Source organism: Monodon monoceros, unplaced genomic scaffold (assembly GCF_005190385.1).
Source record: "Monodon monoceros isolate NGI ecotype Baffin Bay Population unplaced genomic scaffold, NGI_Narwhal_1 Super_Scaffold_6, whole genome shotgun sequence".
NCBI classification, from domain to species: domain Eukaryota; kingdom Metazoa; phylum Chordata; class Mammalia; order Artiodactyla; family Monodontidae; genus Monodon; species Monodon monoceros.
The window spans coordinates 94,852,744-94,869,323 of NW_021703783.1; the positions used below are offsets into that span (position 1 = coordinate 94,852,744).

General features: G+C 60.6%; 1 protein-coding gene across 2 annotated transcripts in view; it reads right to left on the reverse strand.

Moving 5' to 3' along the window:
- Positions 1-16,580, reverse strand: part of SCUBE1 (signal peptide, CUB domain and EGF like domain containing 1) — a 131,293-nt gene that overhangs the window by 37,306 nt on the left and 77,407 nt on the right. Inside the window, exons 7-8 of one of the 2 annotated variants that reach the window (XM_029205474.1) lie at positions 15,929-16,018; positions 252-368 (exon numbers count right to left, since the gene is read on the reverse strand). In XM_029205474.1, coding sequence (XP_029061307.1) covers positions 252-368; positions 15,929-16,018 — 207 coding nt within the window. The remainder of the gene's footprint in view (positions 1-251; positions 369-15,928; positions 16,019-16,580) is intronic. The other variant, XM_029205475.1, reaches the window with a different exon arrangement.

Below are 16,580 nucleotides of genomic sequence, written 5' to 3' on the forward strand. Positions count from 1 at the left end.
CCCATTCTTCGATATCAGAGCCCCGCTTGAACCTGTCAATATACAGTGGAACCGGGTTCCCTTGAGCCTTGCTGGGGAGCGCTGGCGCTGACTCTTCCTCTTCTTAGCTTCTCCAACAGAAATGCACGTGGCAGCTGACCACCCTCGCCCCTGAAGCCATGTGCGGTCGCACACCCGGCCCAAGTGTGCCGCCCCGCTCCTGCCCTGCCTGTACCACCCGGGGCCCGGCGAGGGAGGTGGCGCGCACTGACCTTTGCACGTCTTCCCATCCGGCTGCAGTGTGAATCCAACCGGGCAGCTGCATCGCACGCCGGTGGCCGTGTCCTTGCATGTCCGGTCACAGCCTCCGTTATTTACTGCACACGTCTCTGAGGAGGGAAAGAGAAAAAGACACTCTCAGTCTCCTTGGACAGAAGCCACCACCTTTCCCCACCCGTGGGGGGAATCTCCTGAGACAGGAGACCTGAGCTCAAATTCTGGCTCTGGGGACTTCCCTGGCGGTCCAGTGGTTAAGACTCCGTGCTTCCAATGCAAGGGATGCGGATTCGATCCCTGGTTGGTGAACTAAGATCCCACGTACCGCGTCGTGTGGCCAAAAATAAATAAATAATTGAATGTTTCCAATGCAAATTCTGACTCTGATACACTCTAGCTGTGGGGCCTCTCTGAACCTCAGGCTCCCCATCTGTAAATTGGGAGAATGACACTGTTTCCCCTCTGATGATGATGGATGGGAAAACTGCTTGCAAACTGCAGGGAGCGGTGCCGACAGGGTCAACACCACCACCAGGGCCAGTGCCGAGATCGGCTGGGCTGGTATTTAACCGCCCAGGGACAGATTCCTAAACCCTTGCCTTGCCTGGACTTGGACTCCAAACCCAGACTGGCAGTTACTGGGGCTCCCAAACTCGTCTCGGCGCGGAATGGCTTGTGGCCCTGGCCGTGGAGTCGCAAGGGGAGGTTCCCAGAGCCCGCACACCATCCATCACCTTGATGAGGCTCTCAGCCCAACATCTGTTCTCGCTGAACGATAAGCCAAAGGCGTCTGTTTTTTGTCCACTTGAAGCTAGTCTAGTGCTTTTTTTTTCCTCTTGCAAATTCAAAGGGCTGGAGTGGCTGGGGCATAACTAAGGTCACTGAGCTCGTCGTGCGGTGAGAATGATCCTCCCCAGGCCCGGAGAAGGGGCTGGCACAGCCGGGTCACCGGGGCACGTGGAGAAGCCTAGTTCCCGGGCCTCTGAGCCTTTCAACCTGGGTTTCTTCCTGAGCATCTGGCGTGCTTTGGTGTTGTGGGAACTTCCCTCTCCCCTTTGCTGCTAGGAAGGGAAGTGCCAAGGGCCCCCACCTCTTATAACCTGAAATCCCCTGCCTGTCTACCGTGGCTGCCTCTGGCTGCCTGGCCCCAGTGCGTCTCTCCCCAGAACTTTCCCCCTACCCCATTTATTCTGTCTGTCCTTCTGTGGTGTCTGCATTCCTGCAAGGTGCATTCCGTTTTCTCCGGGAGGAGTTTGGGGATGAACATAGGAGTGATGACTAAATGAATACATACCCCCAGTTGCCAGGAGTCTCTGCTGCTAATGTCTTTCCTTTGAACTTCAACTTGTAGGGGGTGGACGGAGCAGGGAGAGGAGGAAACTGGGCTTTCCCTCTGTGTGTGTGTGTGTGTGTGTTTGTGTGATTCTGTGGGGTGACCACGATGGCGGTTGTCCTTAACATCCTGAACTTGGGGGCTGCCTGCTTCCTGGGGCCGCTGCCCATTTTCTCGAGGCTGAAGTCTTCACTGCGGTAGGACAGTGTCCTTGCCCCTGCCTCTTCCCAGACTTTCGGCGTGTCTCCCCATACTCTAGCCCTCCAGCTTCTGTCTGCCTGCTGTGGGGCATGTTGCCCAGTGGCTGGGAGGCCTCCTGCCTGCTCATGGGTCAAGGTCAGCGCAGAGACCTCCACGAGCAGCCTCCAGACGCAGAAAGGAGGCCCCCGCCCTCCGTGTGCGCATGCGGGCTGGCCTCCACGTGCGCGTGGGCCAAGCTCTGACCCACACACGCCTGCGCAGGCCCTCTTGCCGCCCCCGCCGCCCGTCTACTGGGGCAGTGGAGGTGGGGAGGCCAGGGTGTGACTCTGGCTCTGTCGCTCACTGAGTGACCCAGCGAGTCCGCCCCTCGGGGCTCGACCTCAGCACCTACACCTGGCAGGTGAGGACCGCAAGCCTTCCCTCCCAGGGCTGAGGGGAGGATCAAAGACACCCCACACTCAACAGCGTCTGGCCCAGGGCCCCGCCTGGAGTAGCTGCTCAACAATGTTAGCTTCCTCCCCTGAGGTTACAACCAGAGAGGGAAATCCCGCCTCCGGCCCTCAACTCCAGAGCCACGGTACCCCCATGTGCCTTTCCAGCCTTTTACGTGGGAGAGCCCCTCTCTGGAGAGGGGGCAGAGAACCTGCCTGTTTTCCAGGTGCAGGTAGTTAAGGCTCAGGCCTTGGAGAGGCAGGGGGAAGGCCCGAGAGCAGGGGGCGGGTAGCAGAAGGTGCCGAGAGCTTGGGCTGGGGCACAGCTGGGTGGCCTTACTTGGCGACAGCGGGATGACCACTGGGTCTCTCCATGGTGGTGGAGGTGGGACGTGGCGTGGGCACCGGGGACTGTGTCCCTGAAAAATGGACCCGGCCAACCAGGCTCCAGGGGGCTTGCAGGCCCTTCCTGTCTCTGGAGGCCCTGATGGGACTCGGAATCTTGGGCCTCCCGAGCGACCGGGGCCCTGGAGACCTGCTGGCCGCACCTGCCCTCTCGATAGGAGAAGGAGGCCGAGCTGGGGCCGGGGTCAAGCCTGGATGGTCACCCGCTCTCTGCGCCCTCAGGGCAGGTCTCTCCCTTGTAGCAAGCACCCTTTCAGTCTCCTGTGTTACCCTAGACAATGTTTGGTACGAGAGCTCTTTGGGCTCCCCTGGGTGCTGGCCAGCCCATCCCACAGGCGTTGCTGCACTAGGCTCCCCCATGCTACAGCAGCTCTGTGGATGGCCCCTCACCTCCCAGGTGCAGAACTGGTGCCGAACACTGGGAATCGGCGCAGAGCAGCGTGGCTGGTAAGGGGCAGGGCTGGTGGGACCCGGTGGGTGTACTCCAACCCACCAGCAGGCTCAGATCTCCATCCAAGCCAGCCCCAGCCAGCCCCAGCCGGGGCCCGCACAGCCAAGCGCGTACCCGGCTCTCCAGCTCCCGCCCAGTGCACCCCGTCTCCACGAATGCTACTCCATCTGCCCCAAGGATGCTTCCTAGGAGGCGCCCTTTGCAGGTGGAGAAACTGAGGCTCAGAGGAGTAAAGGACCTTTTCTAGGCAGGATTAGCTACACGATTTGTGGGACCCAGTGTGAAATAAAAGTGAAAGGCCCTTGTTCAAAAATTGTTAAGAACTTTCCGACAGATAGCCGAGCACTCAGCCAACTGTGGGCCCTTCTAAGGGCAGGGCCCCGGGTGAGCGCACAGGTCACACAGCCACTGGGAGAAGCCAGTACTGGAACCCAAGACTGCGAGGCTCCAGGCTGTTGAGTGAGCCAGGCCTCCGGGGGGGATCCTCGGGGGCGGGCCTGCAGTGGGGCAGCAGAGCCAGTGGCCTGAGGGGGCAGCGAGGTGCGCCCACGGGCCTCCTCACCCAGCGAGAGGGGAGGACTCTCACCCACAAGGCTGGGCTGGCGAAGGGGGGAAGGCGGGGCATGGCGTCAGGGGACTGAAGTGGGGAGGGGCTTGGGAGTGAGCCCCTCTTCAGCGGATGGGAAAACCCCAGATGTGTTAAAAGGCCAATCTTTGGTGTTTCCCTGGGGGAATTCCACTTTGGGCCACGCCGGGCGGGGTCGGGGGGGGAGGGGAGCGGTGGCAGGGGCAGCCACTCAGCAGGACCTGCCGTGCAGCCCGGCCGGGGCTCGGACGGCAGCAGGACGCCCCTTGAGTTGGCGCTGGGTGCTTGCACCACCCTAGGTCTGGGGCGAGGTCCGGCCTGAAGGGCAGTCTCAGTCACAGTGTCGTGGCTGACGCAGGAGCCACAGGGGCAGGAAACACTGCTCGGAATGCTGCCCCGCAGGCTCGGGCAAGTCCCTTCACGTCTCAGAGCCTGAGCTTCTGGCCGCGTGTCGTGGAGATGTAACAACTGCCACCTGGTCCTCGCGAGGCCCAGGCAAGGTGTGCGCGTGACGGTGCTCGGTTGCGAGGCCCAGACAAGGTGCGCGCGTGACGCTGCTCGGTGAGCTGTCACAGTGGTGACCGCACGCTCACTCCTGGTGCCAGCCTTAGGGCCTCCGCCTGTGGAGCCTCGGTACCGAAAGGCAGCTGCTGGTTCACCCGACCCCTGCTCTGCGCTGGGCAGACGTGCCTCACACCCAGTCCCTGGTCTCTGGAGGTCTCAGCCTAGCGGGGCAGCCGACGGTTCCCTCCTCTGTGCAACCAGTCTGGGATCGACTCCTTTGGTGCTGGGTGGCCGTGAGAGAGGAGCTGGAGATGAACCCGACACCGACCCAGGCCTCAGGGGTTAGTGGTTTATCCCTGGGCTCACCCCCAGCGCTCAGCCCACCTGCCCCAAGCAGGGTGGCTGCCATGGCCCAGCCTCCCGCCTTTGTCATGACTAAGGAGGCCCCTCCCGAGCTCTCCTGGCCCCACCCCGGCTCCCCCAGGCCCTGGGCTTGCATCTGGGCATCCCCCAGTGACTGCTCACTCTCCAGGTGACCCCAGTGCCCAGCACCCAGTGCAGGACTGGCACGGCGAGGGGCCTGATTTCTGCTGAATCAGCAGATGAAAGAACAGGACTCTGGAGGCCCCGTGAAGAATGAGAGGATGCGAGGTGACCGAGCCCCTGTCCCCTGCCGGGCCTGGTGGGGGACTGTGTCGGAGATGAACCCGACAGCACAGGGGACCATGAGTCTACCGGCAGCAGCCACAGTCACGGGCGCTGGAAGGTGACGTTGAGGTGGAGGTGGGCTGGACTGAAGGGCGAGAGGGAGGGAGGGAGCTCAGGCCTCGGAGACCGTCTGCAAATAGCACGACACACTGACCACAGGGCGCCTGCGGTGAGCCGCCTGCGGTGAGCCGCGGGTCCAGAGGCCCGAGTGCCACACTCAGCTCCCGACAAGCTGTGGGGCTTTGGTCAAAGGGTCTTCCACCTGCAGCTTGTCGACCGTGCAGGTTTCTGGCCCCGCCCCCAGAGGCTCTGAGCGGTGGGCCAGGTGTGGGCACAGCGACCTACAGAGACCCCATGAGCCCAGGGTCTGCCCTGCCCCTTGATGGCGTCACCCTGGTGGCGGGAGTAGCCCGAAGCCCCTGCCGAGATCTGTCAGACCTCAGTAGGGGCCAGTCCACCTGCCTTTCTGCCGCCAAGATCACCTGGAGCCTGCTGCGAAGAAGGGTCGGCTACCGGCTCTCCTGGCCCAGCCACGGACACCCTGACCTCTGACCCTTTCCCCTCAGTTGATTCCTGAGCCTTCTAGGATTCCCACCACTTTGGGATAAAGGCCACGCTCCCCGGCAAGGCCCTCACACAGTGGCCCTGGTCTCCCCGGCTGCCCAGTCTCTACATGCTGGCCCCCCGACCTCCGGATCACCCTGCAGCCCGTCATGAGCACTGTCCGCAGGTTTGAGTCCCTCACCGAGCCCCACAGTGAGGTCCATCTTCCTCATGGGGTCCCTTTGGAAAGTGAGGAGAGTCAGGCCGACAGAAGTGGCTTCCCCGGCCACCTGGCCAGCCTGCCGCGTGCCCGCGCCCTGCTCCCATCCACCCTGCCTCTGGGTCCCTGCCTCTCCACGTCTGCCCAGAAGGCCTTGCTCCACCTCGGTCGCGTCCGCTTCTGAGCAACACCTGCAGGGGGCGCTCTAACCCATGGTGCTGGACAAAGCCACCCCAGAGCGCCTGGGCCTCTGAGTGGAACTGGGCCCTGGGGTGCAGGCTGGTGGCCGCTGGGATGGTGACAGTGCGTGTGGAGGTCCTGGGTGGAGGAGGTGGCTGGGGGCAGGTGGTCGTGGAGGCCAGGACTGCAACCCGACGAGCAGGGGGCTCCCAAGCCTAAGCGTGAGGGCAAGTAGGAAAGTAGTCCTCGCCAAGCCCCACCTGGCACCCAGCCCCACCCTCCGCCTGAGGCCACTTCATCTCACAGTCCTCGAGGGGCTGGCCTGGCCTTGGAGCACGAGGCCCGGTGACTGTGAGTTCCCCTCGGCCCTGTGCTGACTGCAGCCCGGCCGCGAGGAGGTAACAGGCCAGTGGGTCCACGCCAGCCCTCGGGGCTCCACCTGCCGGGGAACTGGGCCCTGCGCAGGGCCGCTCGCTGTGGGGTCGGTTTCTGTCCGGAGAGCTGTCTCCTGCAGACACCAGGGGGCTTGGGATTTCAGGGCAAGGCCTTGTCACGGGCCTGCCCGGTGAGGGCTGTTTTCACACTAGTGCTCGGAGAGCAGAACCTCCCGGACCTGAGGACGGTGCCCTGTGGTCTGCGGCGAGAGCTGCAGGGGAGAGGTGAGCTGACCCTGGGGGGAGGTTTCTTTGTATGCTCTGGGGGAATCTCGAATGGCCCAGAGGACACGGAGGTTTTACACTGAAGCAGGCGGCAGAGCAGGGCCCCGGCAGCAAGCCTCATCCCTGGCCTCTGCCTCTTGCCTTTTCTGACAGTTAAGTGGACGGGTGCTGAGGGCAGACAGGGGGGCTGCAGGCAGCCTCTCCCGTGAGGCCACCCTCAGGAGCGCGGGCACAGCATCACATACCCATTCCACAGGAGGTGCAGGAGGCTTGGTGGGCAGAAGCAGCCTGAGAAAGGTCACCTGGCCAGTGACCTTTCCTTGGTGCTACGCCGCCCCTCCAGCGGTGTGTGAGCGGGGAGGTTTGGGTGTTAGACCCTTCTCCCCAGAACACCCACCAACAGCTGCCAGCACTCTCCGAGCTCTTAGCGCCAGCCCTGGGCAAAGTGCGGGGAGACGGGCCCGTCACCAGCCCCCCTGCCCTGGAGGGAGTGCGCTGCGCTGTGGGGTAGGGCAGGATGGTGTGGAGCTGGGCCAGCCACTCACCTCCCTGGGCCTCCGTTTCCTCATCCGAAACGCTGAATGGCACCCTTGCAGGTCCTGGGAACACTGAATATGTCTAGGCACACAAACACTTAGCCCCAAGCCTGCTCAACAGAGGCGAAGCCTCGTTCCAGGTTCCTGATGGCTGCCCCGGGGACACAGGACAGGGGGAAGGACAGGCGAGATGACAGCCTGGGGCTGAGGAAGACAGGGCCCAGCCCCCGTGCACAAACCTCCCTGCTTCCGGGTGCGGCCTTCAGCCCTGGTGTATGCCCCCCACGCCTCCCCCCCGTGCCTTCTTGGGGCCAGGGCCGGGGGCAGGGCAGAGCGAAGCTGGCCCTCGGGGTCTGCATCTGCCCTTTCTTTCCACAGTTCCAGTCTGTGAGCTGGGCGGGCCTCCTGGAAGGGTCCAGATTCTGGGCACCTGGCTGGCCTCTGAGAGGTGCTTATTCACCCTTTTCGTTCTCCAGGTCCCCCTTCTGACTGCGTCAGCTCACCTACGACCTGACCAAGGTCAGGCAGGCCCTGGGCTTCCCGCCTCACTGCCTGGGCCTTGCCATCTCGAGGCTGTACTCCTTGCTGGCAGTAAAATGCTAACGGCCAGGGGAAGAATGGGATGTGACCGAGCACCCGGCGCCTGCCACACACACGGCCAGGTGCCGCATGCCAAGGGTCTCGCCAGCCTGCTTCAGAGTAGGGACTACAGCCCTCTTTCTGCAAAAGAGAAAGCCGAGGCTCAGAGACGTGAGTGCGGTGATGGGGGCGCAGAGCCCAGGTCTGGCTCCAGAGCCTGAGCCAGGAGCACAAACCAGAAAGAGGAGTCACGGTTAGCACAACTCCAATCAAGTGTCCCTGCTCTGAGGACAAACACACAGTTCTTAAAAGAAAGATACAGCAACCCGAAACCGCCCCAACTTCCTTGGGACAGACCAGGAAATCCCGCCACGGAAAGCCCTGAGCTCTGGCGATGCGTTGGTCAATAGTCAGCGGCCGCCACCTGGCCTGCCCTTGGCTGGAGCCAGCTAGAGACACCCACATGGAGGCAAGCGTGGGCTTGAGGGGCAGGCCCTACCCAGGTGGGTGGGACTGGAACCAGTGGGCAGGGGTACCGAGGCGCTTGGTCATTGTCATGTTTCTATACTCTGGGGCTCCTCTGAAAACTGTACTGAGAAAAAAAGAGGTGCCTTGGCCTCTTTGGGGATGCCTTCCATTCGTGGCTCTGGTGGACAATCAGTATTACCACTCCAGGGCCCCCCTGAGTGTGGCTGGGCAGGGGAGCCACGCTGACCAGCAAAAACATCAGGAAGTGGGCATGCGGAAGGGCGATCAGGCAGCCAGGGACACTGAGATATATCCCTGAAGGGACTGGGGACCCACGTGGACCAAATCCTCAATGAAAGAGTTAAAGCAGGACAGAGGAGAGGGGACCGGCGGACGGAGTGGGGCGGCTGGGGAACACGGTCTCGTAGGTGAGTCAGGCCCGGAAGGAGTGCGTAGGGCTCAGGTGTGTCCCAGCCCAGGCTTCCCGGTAGGTGCGCTCTGAGCCCACTGCCCACACAGCTGCAGGGACCCCTTCCACCTGCAGTCCCACCTCACAGAGGCCGCCCTCAGGGTCTCGGGGAGGGCGTGCCCACACCCACCACTCCCGGGACCCTGCCCTCGCCCCACTCTCATTTCTGGGGGCTGGGAAAGTGGCAGTCAGAAGCGTGCTGTGTGTCAGCTGCCTATGGAGGTGAAGCCTCCCATGGCTTTCACACTTGATGAGATGAGCCTACAGACCGGCTAGAATCAGAATCAAATTTCGTCTGAGGCCCAGATGGAGGCGAAAGCTCTAAGGCCTCAGGCTCCAAAGGAAGCCAAGGACTTCCGGCTGGCTGCTCTGCGCCTTCTCAGGACAGGGGCTGGACTGCTCCCTCTAGCCACACTTGGTCCCCAGAGTGCCAGGGCCCAGGTGCCAGGATGCCTGGTTCTGCCCAACTCACAGGGGGGCTGTGGGTGAGTCCCATCCTCTCCGAGCCTCGGTCCGCCCACCCGGGGCCAGCCAGTGCCCTGCCTCCCCTCCTTTTCTCTGATAAGCCCTGTCTGGCACCCTCCGTCTCCCCCAAGTTCGACCCCCCGACACAGATAAGTCACCAGGCCCCACCTCCTTCCAGCCCACGGTGCGTGTGTGAGAGAGAGAGACTGAGGACGTGTGTGTGACTAAACTGAGGACAGGGCCTCAGAGCCTCAGCCGGGGACCCCAGCTGACCAGAGACCAGCCGCACGTGGGACCAGTTCAGTGACAGGGGTGAAGTCTGACCACCCCGGTTCTTGCTGAACACGAGCTCAGTGCCTGGGCTCAGCCCTGTTAGCAGGGAGGCTGTGGCTGGAGGGGAAGGGGCCTTCCCCGGGCCGCAAGGTTCACCCGCCCTCTCCCTCCAGCTGGCCTTCCTGCTGAGCCTGACCTGGGGAACTGCCCTGTGTCGTCACCCCCCTTGCCTCGGATCTACCCTTCCCATTGCCAGGCTCATCCAGGCTCCAGGCCCCACCTTTTCTCTCCTCGCCAGACACCTGCCTGCGTGAAGAGTGAGCAGTGAGGCCCTACTCATCCCTGGGCACCTCCTCCAGGAAGCCTTCGTTCCTGCTCCGAGCCAACCAGCTTTTCCTGAGCTCCTGCTCTGCGCAAGGCCCTGCACTGTGTCCCCAGGGGCCATCAGAGCTGGCACAAACTTGACCTCTGCCCCTAGTCAGGGGGTCCCAGACTTGTGACAAAACAGGGCGCTGGTGGACGAGGGGAGAGCAGTTGGGATGGGGCTGGCAGGGGAGGTCCAGTTAGGTCTGGATAAACCTTTACCAGGTAGAACTGTGTAAGATGGCACCTGGGTATAGGGTGGCAGGTGGCATGACTCACTGATGCAGGAAGCCTGGGACAGGCTGCGTGTACGGGGCCTGAGGGACAGGTGGAGGGTGGCTTCCAGGCGGTGACTGAATGTGTGGGTCTGGAATTAGGGGTTGGACGAGGTGGCCTGGGACACAGGTTGGTGAAATTAGGAGACACCCAGGGACCCTAGAGATGGTGGCTGCAGAAAAGAAGTGGTGGGTGGGTGACCCCTGAGTGGACAGAGTAGCCGGGAGCTGGGGAGAAGGAGTGTGAGTGTCAAGAGGAGTGACCTCTCAGGGTGGCTGTGTGGTTATATGAGGCTGGGGCCAGCATGGGGTTTAGTCTGTGCCCCACAAATGTCAGCCATTGTTACCGTCATTGCCACACTCCGCCTGTCTCCCCTTGCCTTCCAGGTCTGCAGCCCCTCTGGCCCCCATCCTGGAACTCTCTCAACAGCTCCCTTACCGAGTGCTGTCTTATGTGTGTGCCAGGCCCCAGCCATCCTTCCTGTCCCATCCTTCCACTTACACCCCCGTCTTCTGAGGCCAGCCAGGGAACGTATGATGGCGTTGTACCCATTCAATGGAAGGGGAACCTGGGCTCCCTGCCCAGAGGTGCAGAGGGGCAGGGAGATGGGGAGGTGCCAGCTGTGGGAGTGCAGGGAGAGGAGTTCCTAGCTACCTTTCTGTGCCTCAGTTTCTTCACCAGTAAAATGGGAATTACTTTAGCACCAACCCTCTAGGTGGCTGGGAGGTGGGACTGGGGACAATGCAAGACCCAGAGGGAGCTGGAACTAAAGGTTAACTATTGCTGTGGTCACTAGGCCTCGAGCACAGGTAACTCTGCTTTCCTGGGCTTAGGGGGACCCTTCAAATGGGCTGGCTGTGAATCTGCTTTAAGGAGGGACGATTCCACCTGGAATGGATGCTGAGTCTACACATCTGAGCTATATCCTGAGCCTCAGGCCTGCTCTTCTCCTGACTTAGGGCCCTGCACTTGGGAGTGAGTCCACAGGCCTTGAACCTTGGCCCAGACTACTGCTCACTGATGGCGTGGCCTGGGCCGTGTCTCTTCCCTTTCCAGGGCCTCACTTCTTCGTCTGTAAAGTGGGGACAGCTGCCTCTCAGGGCTGTGGGGAGACACTGGGGGTGCTGACTGGAAAGCAGAGGGAGTGACCCAAAGTGTACTGACCGCCTGGGGGAGCAGTGGGGGCCTGGGGGAGCAGTGGGCGCTGGGGAGACTGCAGGGGCCGCCGGAAGCCCACCGAAGGGGCGGGGGCGGGGTTTCGGGCCCCATCCAGCGCCCCCACCCTTCCAGCCCTGTGCTGGGAGACTGGTGGTCCTGGGGAATCAAGCCAGTGAAGAGAGCAGATGTGGGCTCTGTCTCAGTGGAGCTCGCAGCAGCCAGATGACCTGGAAGGTTCTTCCCAGCCCAAGTTTGAACCATCTGTGGTCAGCAGAATAACAGCCCCCTGAAAATGTCCATGTCTTAATCCCCTGTGACCCTACGTGGTAAAAAAGACTTTGCAGATGTGATTAAATTGAGGCGCTCGAGATGGGGGATTACCCTGGATTATCTGGGGGCCCCAATGTGGTCATAAGGATCCTGAGAGGTGGAAGTGGGAGGTCAGAGAAAGAGGTGTGGTGATGGAAGCAGGGTCAGAGATGCAGGGCTGCGGGCTTTGAAGATGGACGAAGCGGCCACCAGTGAAGGAATGTGGGTGGCCTGTAGAAGTAGAAAAGGCAAAGCAATGGATTCGTTCCTAGAGCTTCCAGAAAGAACGCAGCCTGTGCTGACACCTTGGCTTTAGCCCAGTGAGCCCCAAGTCAAATTTCTGACCTACAGGAGATAATACCTTTGTGTTATTTGAAGGCACTAAGCTTGTGGTAACTTGTTAACAGCAGCAATAGGAAACGAACACAGCATCTATCCCAAGCATACTTGTGGGAGAAGAGCCGATTTAAGACCTGGAGCTGACAAGTCTGACTTGCGGTGTCTCATCAATCTTGCTGTAAGCAGGGTCCCAGGCGGCCTGTGGTAAACTTAGCTGGGGACTCAGATGCTTCACACAAGTCAGTTGGCCAGGTAATTGAAATTTATCCCTCCAACCCTCAAATCCAAACATTTAAATTGATTTTCATGGGAATCTAAAATCAGTTACATATTTGAGGCCTCTTTAAACATAACTGTACCTGTTCTTGGCCTGTGCTCAGTGACTGGGGGTAGCTGGAAACAGCAATTACTGGGTGCAACTGAGACCCCAAGAGTGGGGCAGAGCCACCTGGCCATGAATGGCCCCAGGCCACGGTGCTGCAGAGCCCTGTCCCTTCAGGGGAGCCTCTGAGAGCCCCAGGCCAGCAGCCAGCGCCGTAATGAGGGAGGGACGCTGCCGGAGTTCAGTCAGCGCTTGGGTTAGTGTTTCAAAACCTGGAACCCCGTAGCTAAAATGCTAGCCCTTGGGGAAACAAAAGCAGGCAGGTTCCCGGAGAGGAACTGAGAGGCTCAAATGTGGGTAAAGTGTCCCATACATTTTGTATGAAGCTCTGATTTTTGCTTACATCCTGGTTCTTGGCTGTGTTAAGAGGTGAGACTGCTAATTAAACGACTTGCAGACATCTAAGGGACTTGTAACCTCTGCAGTCTGGGCGCAAAATATTTCTGAAATAGTTCTGGGTCAAATGGAAAGCACATAAAACCTAAATTCTCCATCTCCATTTGGGGAAGAGATACTGGGGTAAGCAGCCTGCAGTGAGGAGGTAGGTCACTTACCCTCTCTGAGACACGGAAGGGGCTTTCACCCTGGGCCTGCAGGACAAGTCTGTTGCTGAGGTGTGGTCACCACCGAGAGTGGCGAGGATGGGTGGGTGCTCACGGAGCCTCTCCGGGCTGGCAAGAGCTGTCCTGCACCCACTCGCTTGCGGAGGGGGAAGGGAGTCCTTTCTCTCAGTCCTGTCTGACCCACCCTAAAAACCAGCTCCAGCCACACAGGAGATAATCGGCACCTCAGGGCCGGAAAACACCTGCCAGGCCATCTCAGCCACCAGGTGACTGCAGCACACGTGCCCTGCTCCGATGGAGCCGTGTACCATGACTACAACGGGTTCTGCTCACAGCAGACCATTGTGGGGCACTCGAGCCCCCAGGCTTCTCTCACAACAGTCCCTTGTCTCTGACCTCCATGCTGGCCAGTGAAGCAGTCAGGGGAACCCAGTGTCTGACCCTGCTGTGGGCTCCTCAGTGTCTCGGCGTCCTCGTCTGTTCCTGGGCCACAAAACAAGCTCCTTCCCCTCTGTCTCTTCTACCCCCATGCCCCCAGGACCTAAAACAGGGCTCAAGCGGCCCACCAGCCCCAGGATCCACTGGATGAACTGCCTATGCTCCCTTCCACAGGCTGGCGATGCTGACCCAACTCCGGCTAGGCTGCTCTCTGCACACGGCGGCCGGGCTCTGAACATGATGTCCCCGGTGTGCTCTGACCAGCAGGGCAGAATGGGCATGGTCACCTCCCTCATCTCCATTCCTTGCCTCTATTAACCGAGCCTGGGAGCAGCCAGGCCTCGTGGGGTCTACTAGTTGGGCTTGAAGTCCAGTAGGATCCTAAGTGTGTACTGCGTGGGCTGCTCTCCGAGGGGACGGGTGCTAAGAGTTATGAGCTCTTGAGGGAGGAGCTCACCTATGCTCTAGGGAGTGCCTCTCCTGGAAGCTCCTGAGGACAGTGACCTAGTGCCAGGCGTGTGGTCTTGGCCGTCGGCCCTTGTCCCCCTGTTGTAAGTGTTGTCAGGAGACCAGAGGAGGGAGAGGTCTCTTCTGTCTGTGGGGCAGGACACGTTCTAAGGGGGTGGGGGTGGGGACAGAGAGGTGGGAATGCAGGGGTAGCCAATCAACACCCATCTCCCTGGCCCTTCCTGTGTCTGGCACCGAGTCCCCCGATCTGCTCCCCCATCTCTGCCTCCCAAGCTCGGGGTGAGGGGACCTGTGTCCTCAGTGCTCCCTCCTCACCTCCCAGACCCTGCACCAGGGTCTGGCTCTGAGCCACTCTCTCTGCCAACTCTAATTAGAAAGAGCAAGTACCCACCCACCTGCTTGATGCCAACTCAGCTCAGCCCTCGTCTGCCACCATCCTCTTGCTGGGAACGGTGCCTGGCACCTGGGGGCCCAGTTCCTGGTCCTGCCCCGCTCTGGAGCTCTGGCCTCAGGCAGCAGTGCCCACCTCTCCTGTAAGTGAGGCCTAGGAGCCTGGGCCCTCTTGGGCCTCAGAGCACCAGAAGCTCGTAGGTTCCCATCACCCGCTGCCAGCCACCTCTTCGGAAAGTCCTTAGTACTGACTCAGCCTTTTGTGCAGGGCAGTGGACACACCTGATTGCTGGACCCTCTAAGCCCACCCCTTCGTGGTTTCCAGGCCAAGCCAGACGGCCCAAGTCAATGAGACAGCCTCGTACAGAGAACTTGCAGAGAGCGGGCTTCTAGCCTGAGCTTGTCCCTGTGTAACCAGAGTGAGTCCTCTGGCCTCTCTGGCCTGTAGCGCTCTCGTCTGAGAACAGGGCTATATCTGTCCTGCCCAGCACGGACCAGGGGTTCACAGAGCTGTCGGCCAGCCCACGGCTTCCTCACTGGGGGAGACCTCAAGCCTACTCCCCGGCACTCAAGGCCACATCCCTCCCTCAGCCCCACTCAGACTCCTCCCTAGATGCCTGGGCTCCTTTGAGGTCCCTACGAGGACCACAAAACTGAGTGACCTCTCTGGGACCTTTAGGCTCTGACCTCCACGGTCCTGTGACGCTGACACTTAAGATGGCCCACGTGGCCATGACCTCTGGGTTAAGCTTAGCTGTGCAGGGTAACTTACGTGTGACCTTGGGCAAGCCAGGGCACCCCAGTGAGTCTCAGTTTCCTCCTCCGAGATGTGAGAAATGCACCACCTGACCTCACAGCTCCCAAGGCTGGTGTGACCTAACAGGAGTGCCACAAAGAAGGTCGTGACAATCCCAGGTGACCCGATAGCTGTGCTCCAGAGGCCTGACAGCTAGTGCCACCCAGGGGCCAGCGACCCCAGAACTGGCACTGGCTGAGGGCCAGAGGAACGAATGAATGTGGAGACAGATGGCTCTTCTGTTCTGCAGACCGAGCTCGGTTGCAGAGCAGTTCTTTTCTCCGTTTTCCTCACCCTGCCCGGGATCAGCTACACCAGCAGGCCTCCAGCCGCCCAGAGCGGCCCCAGGTGTTTCTGGGCAAGCTTCCCTAGAGTCTGCATCCAGCCCAGGGCAGGGCTCAGAGCGCAGCTGACATCACATGGACCCCCGAGGGGGGCGGGGCCCCAAGGGGGGCGGGCTGGGGAAAAGTGGGCTTGGGCTGGGGTCATTCACGGACTGGGGAGCCTTGGGGCCAGAAGGGGCTGCCAGGTGACCCTGCCCGGTCCTCCCCTCTCTGGGTAGCAGATTTCCCAACCATAAAGCAAGCAGGGTGGACTGGACACCCCTGAGACCCTGCTGCCCCGCATCTAGATGTAGTTCTTTTCCCCCTGCACATGGCTCCTCTCTGGCGAGGAGACAGATAAGGACGTGCTGCCTGAACCCCTGTTCTACACTAACACCCACTTTGCTTCTGCGTCTCAGCGTTGCTTTGCTGACCCTGCAACCCTAACTGCACATGTGGGCATTACTGCGAGTAGAGGGGGTTTACAGAGCACATGTCCTTACACGCAGAAGCCACTAGACACTGCCTCTGGGTTCTTTGCTACAAACACACAGAGAAATACATGTATTCGATGAAGGGTAAAAACCTTAAAAAGGAAAAAGTGAGTTCACATCTGGAGCAGAGCCCCTCACACTCACCCACGGCACGCACGATCACACACACGTGGGCACACCACACAGATAAACAGCCCCCACACAGGCTCACCCCACACGCCAGCACAGCTCTCACAGCCTGACATACAAGTACGCATACAGACACCCCACACGCCAGCACATACCACACACACACACACACACACACACACACACACGAACAAAGGTGCAAGTACAACAAAGGAAGTGCAAGAAAAGTGTTACCCATGAGTAGCCGCCGTTTCCCCCGCTTGTCCACATCAGCTACTGACGTGGCATTGCACTGAGAGCGCTCAATTGCAGCCTCATCCTTTTCTAAAACACAAGTAAGGGACAAACACGGAGCCGGTGGTTAATGAGAGCCCACTTCCCGCGGCCCAAGACAGTCAGCCTCTTGGCGTGGCGCACACAAAGCCAACATAGCACGCCGGGCCAGCGCGGCGTCCTCGCCAAGGGGCTAATCCCAGGAACCTCCAGATGGCGTGTTCAGGGCAGAGCGAAGAGGCGGCAGAGCGGGGGAGGGGGGCAGAAGAGGGATATGACCACAAGAGGACACGGGGGGGGGACACAGGGCCCATCTGCAAACAAACACAGGAGGAGGCTGAGGTCAGAACAGACAGGACCCGCGTGCTGAGGGCCGGAGAGGTGGACAGCATCCCCGCGGAGCTCGCGAAGACCCAGGCAGCTACAGACACCCCGGCTCAGGGCTGAAGAGGCAGGCACAGGACAAGGCCCAGGACAAGGGGGGGACAGGACCCGCGAGGCCCGGTGATGGATGCGCCTGGACAGCAGACGCCCTGTCTCAAGGGCGTGAAAATGTGTCCAACACTCATGCAGAACTAAGAACAAAACATACGGAGGGACAAACACACATACA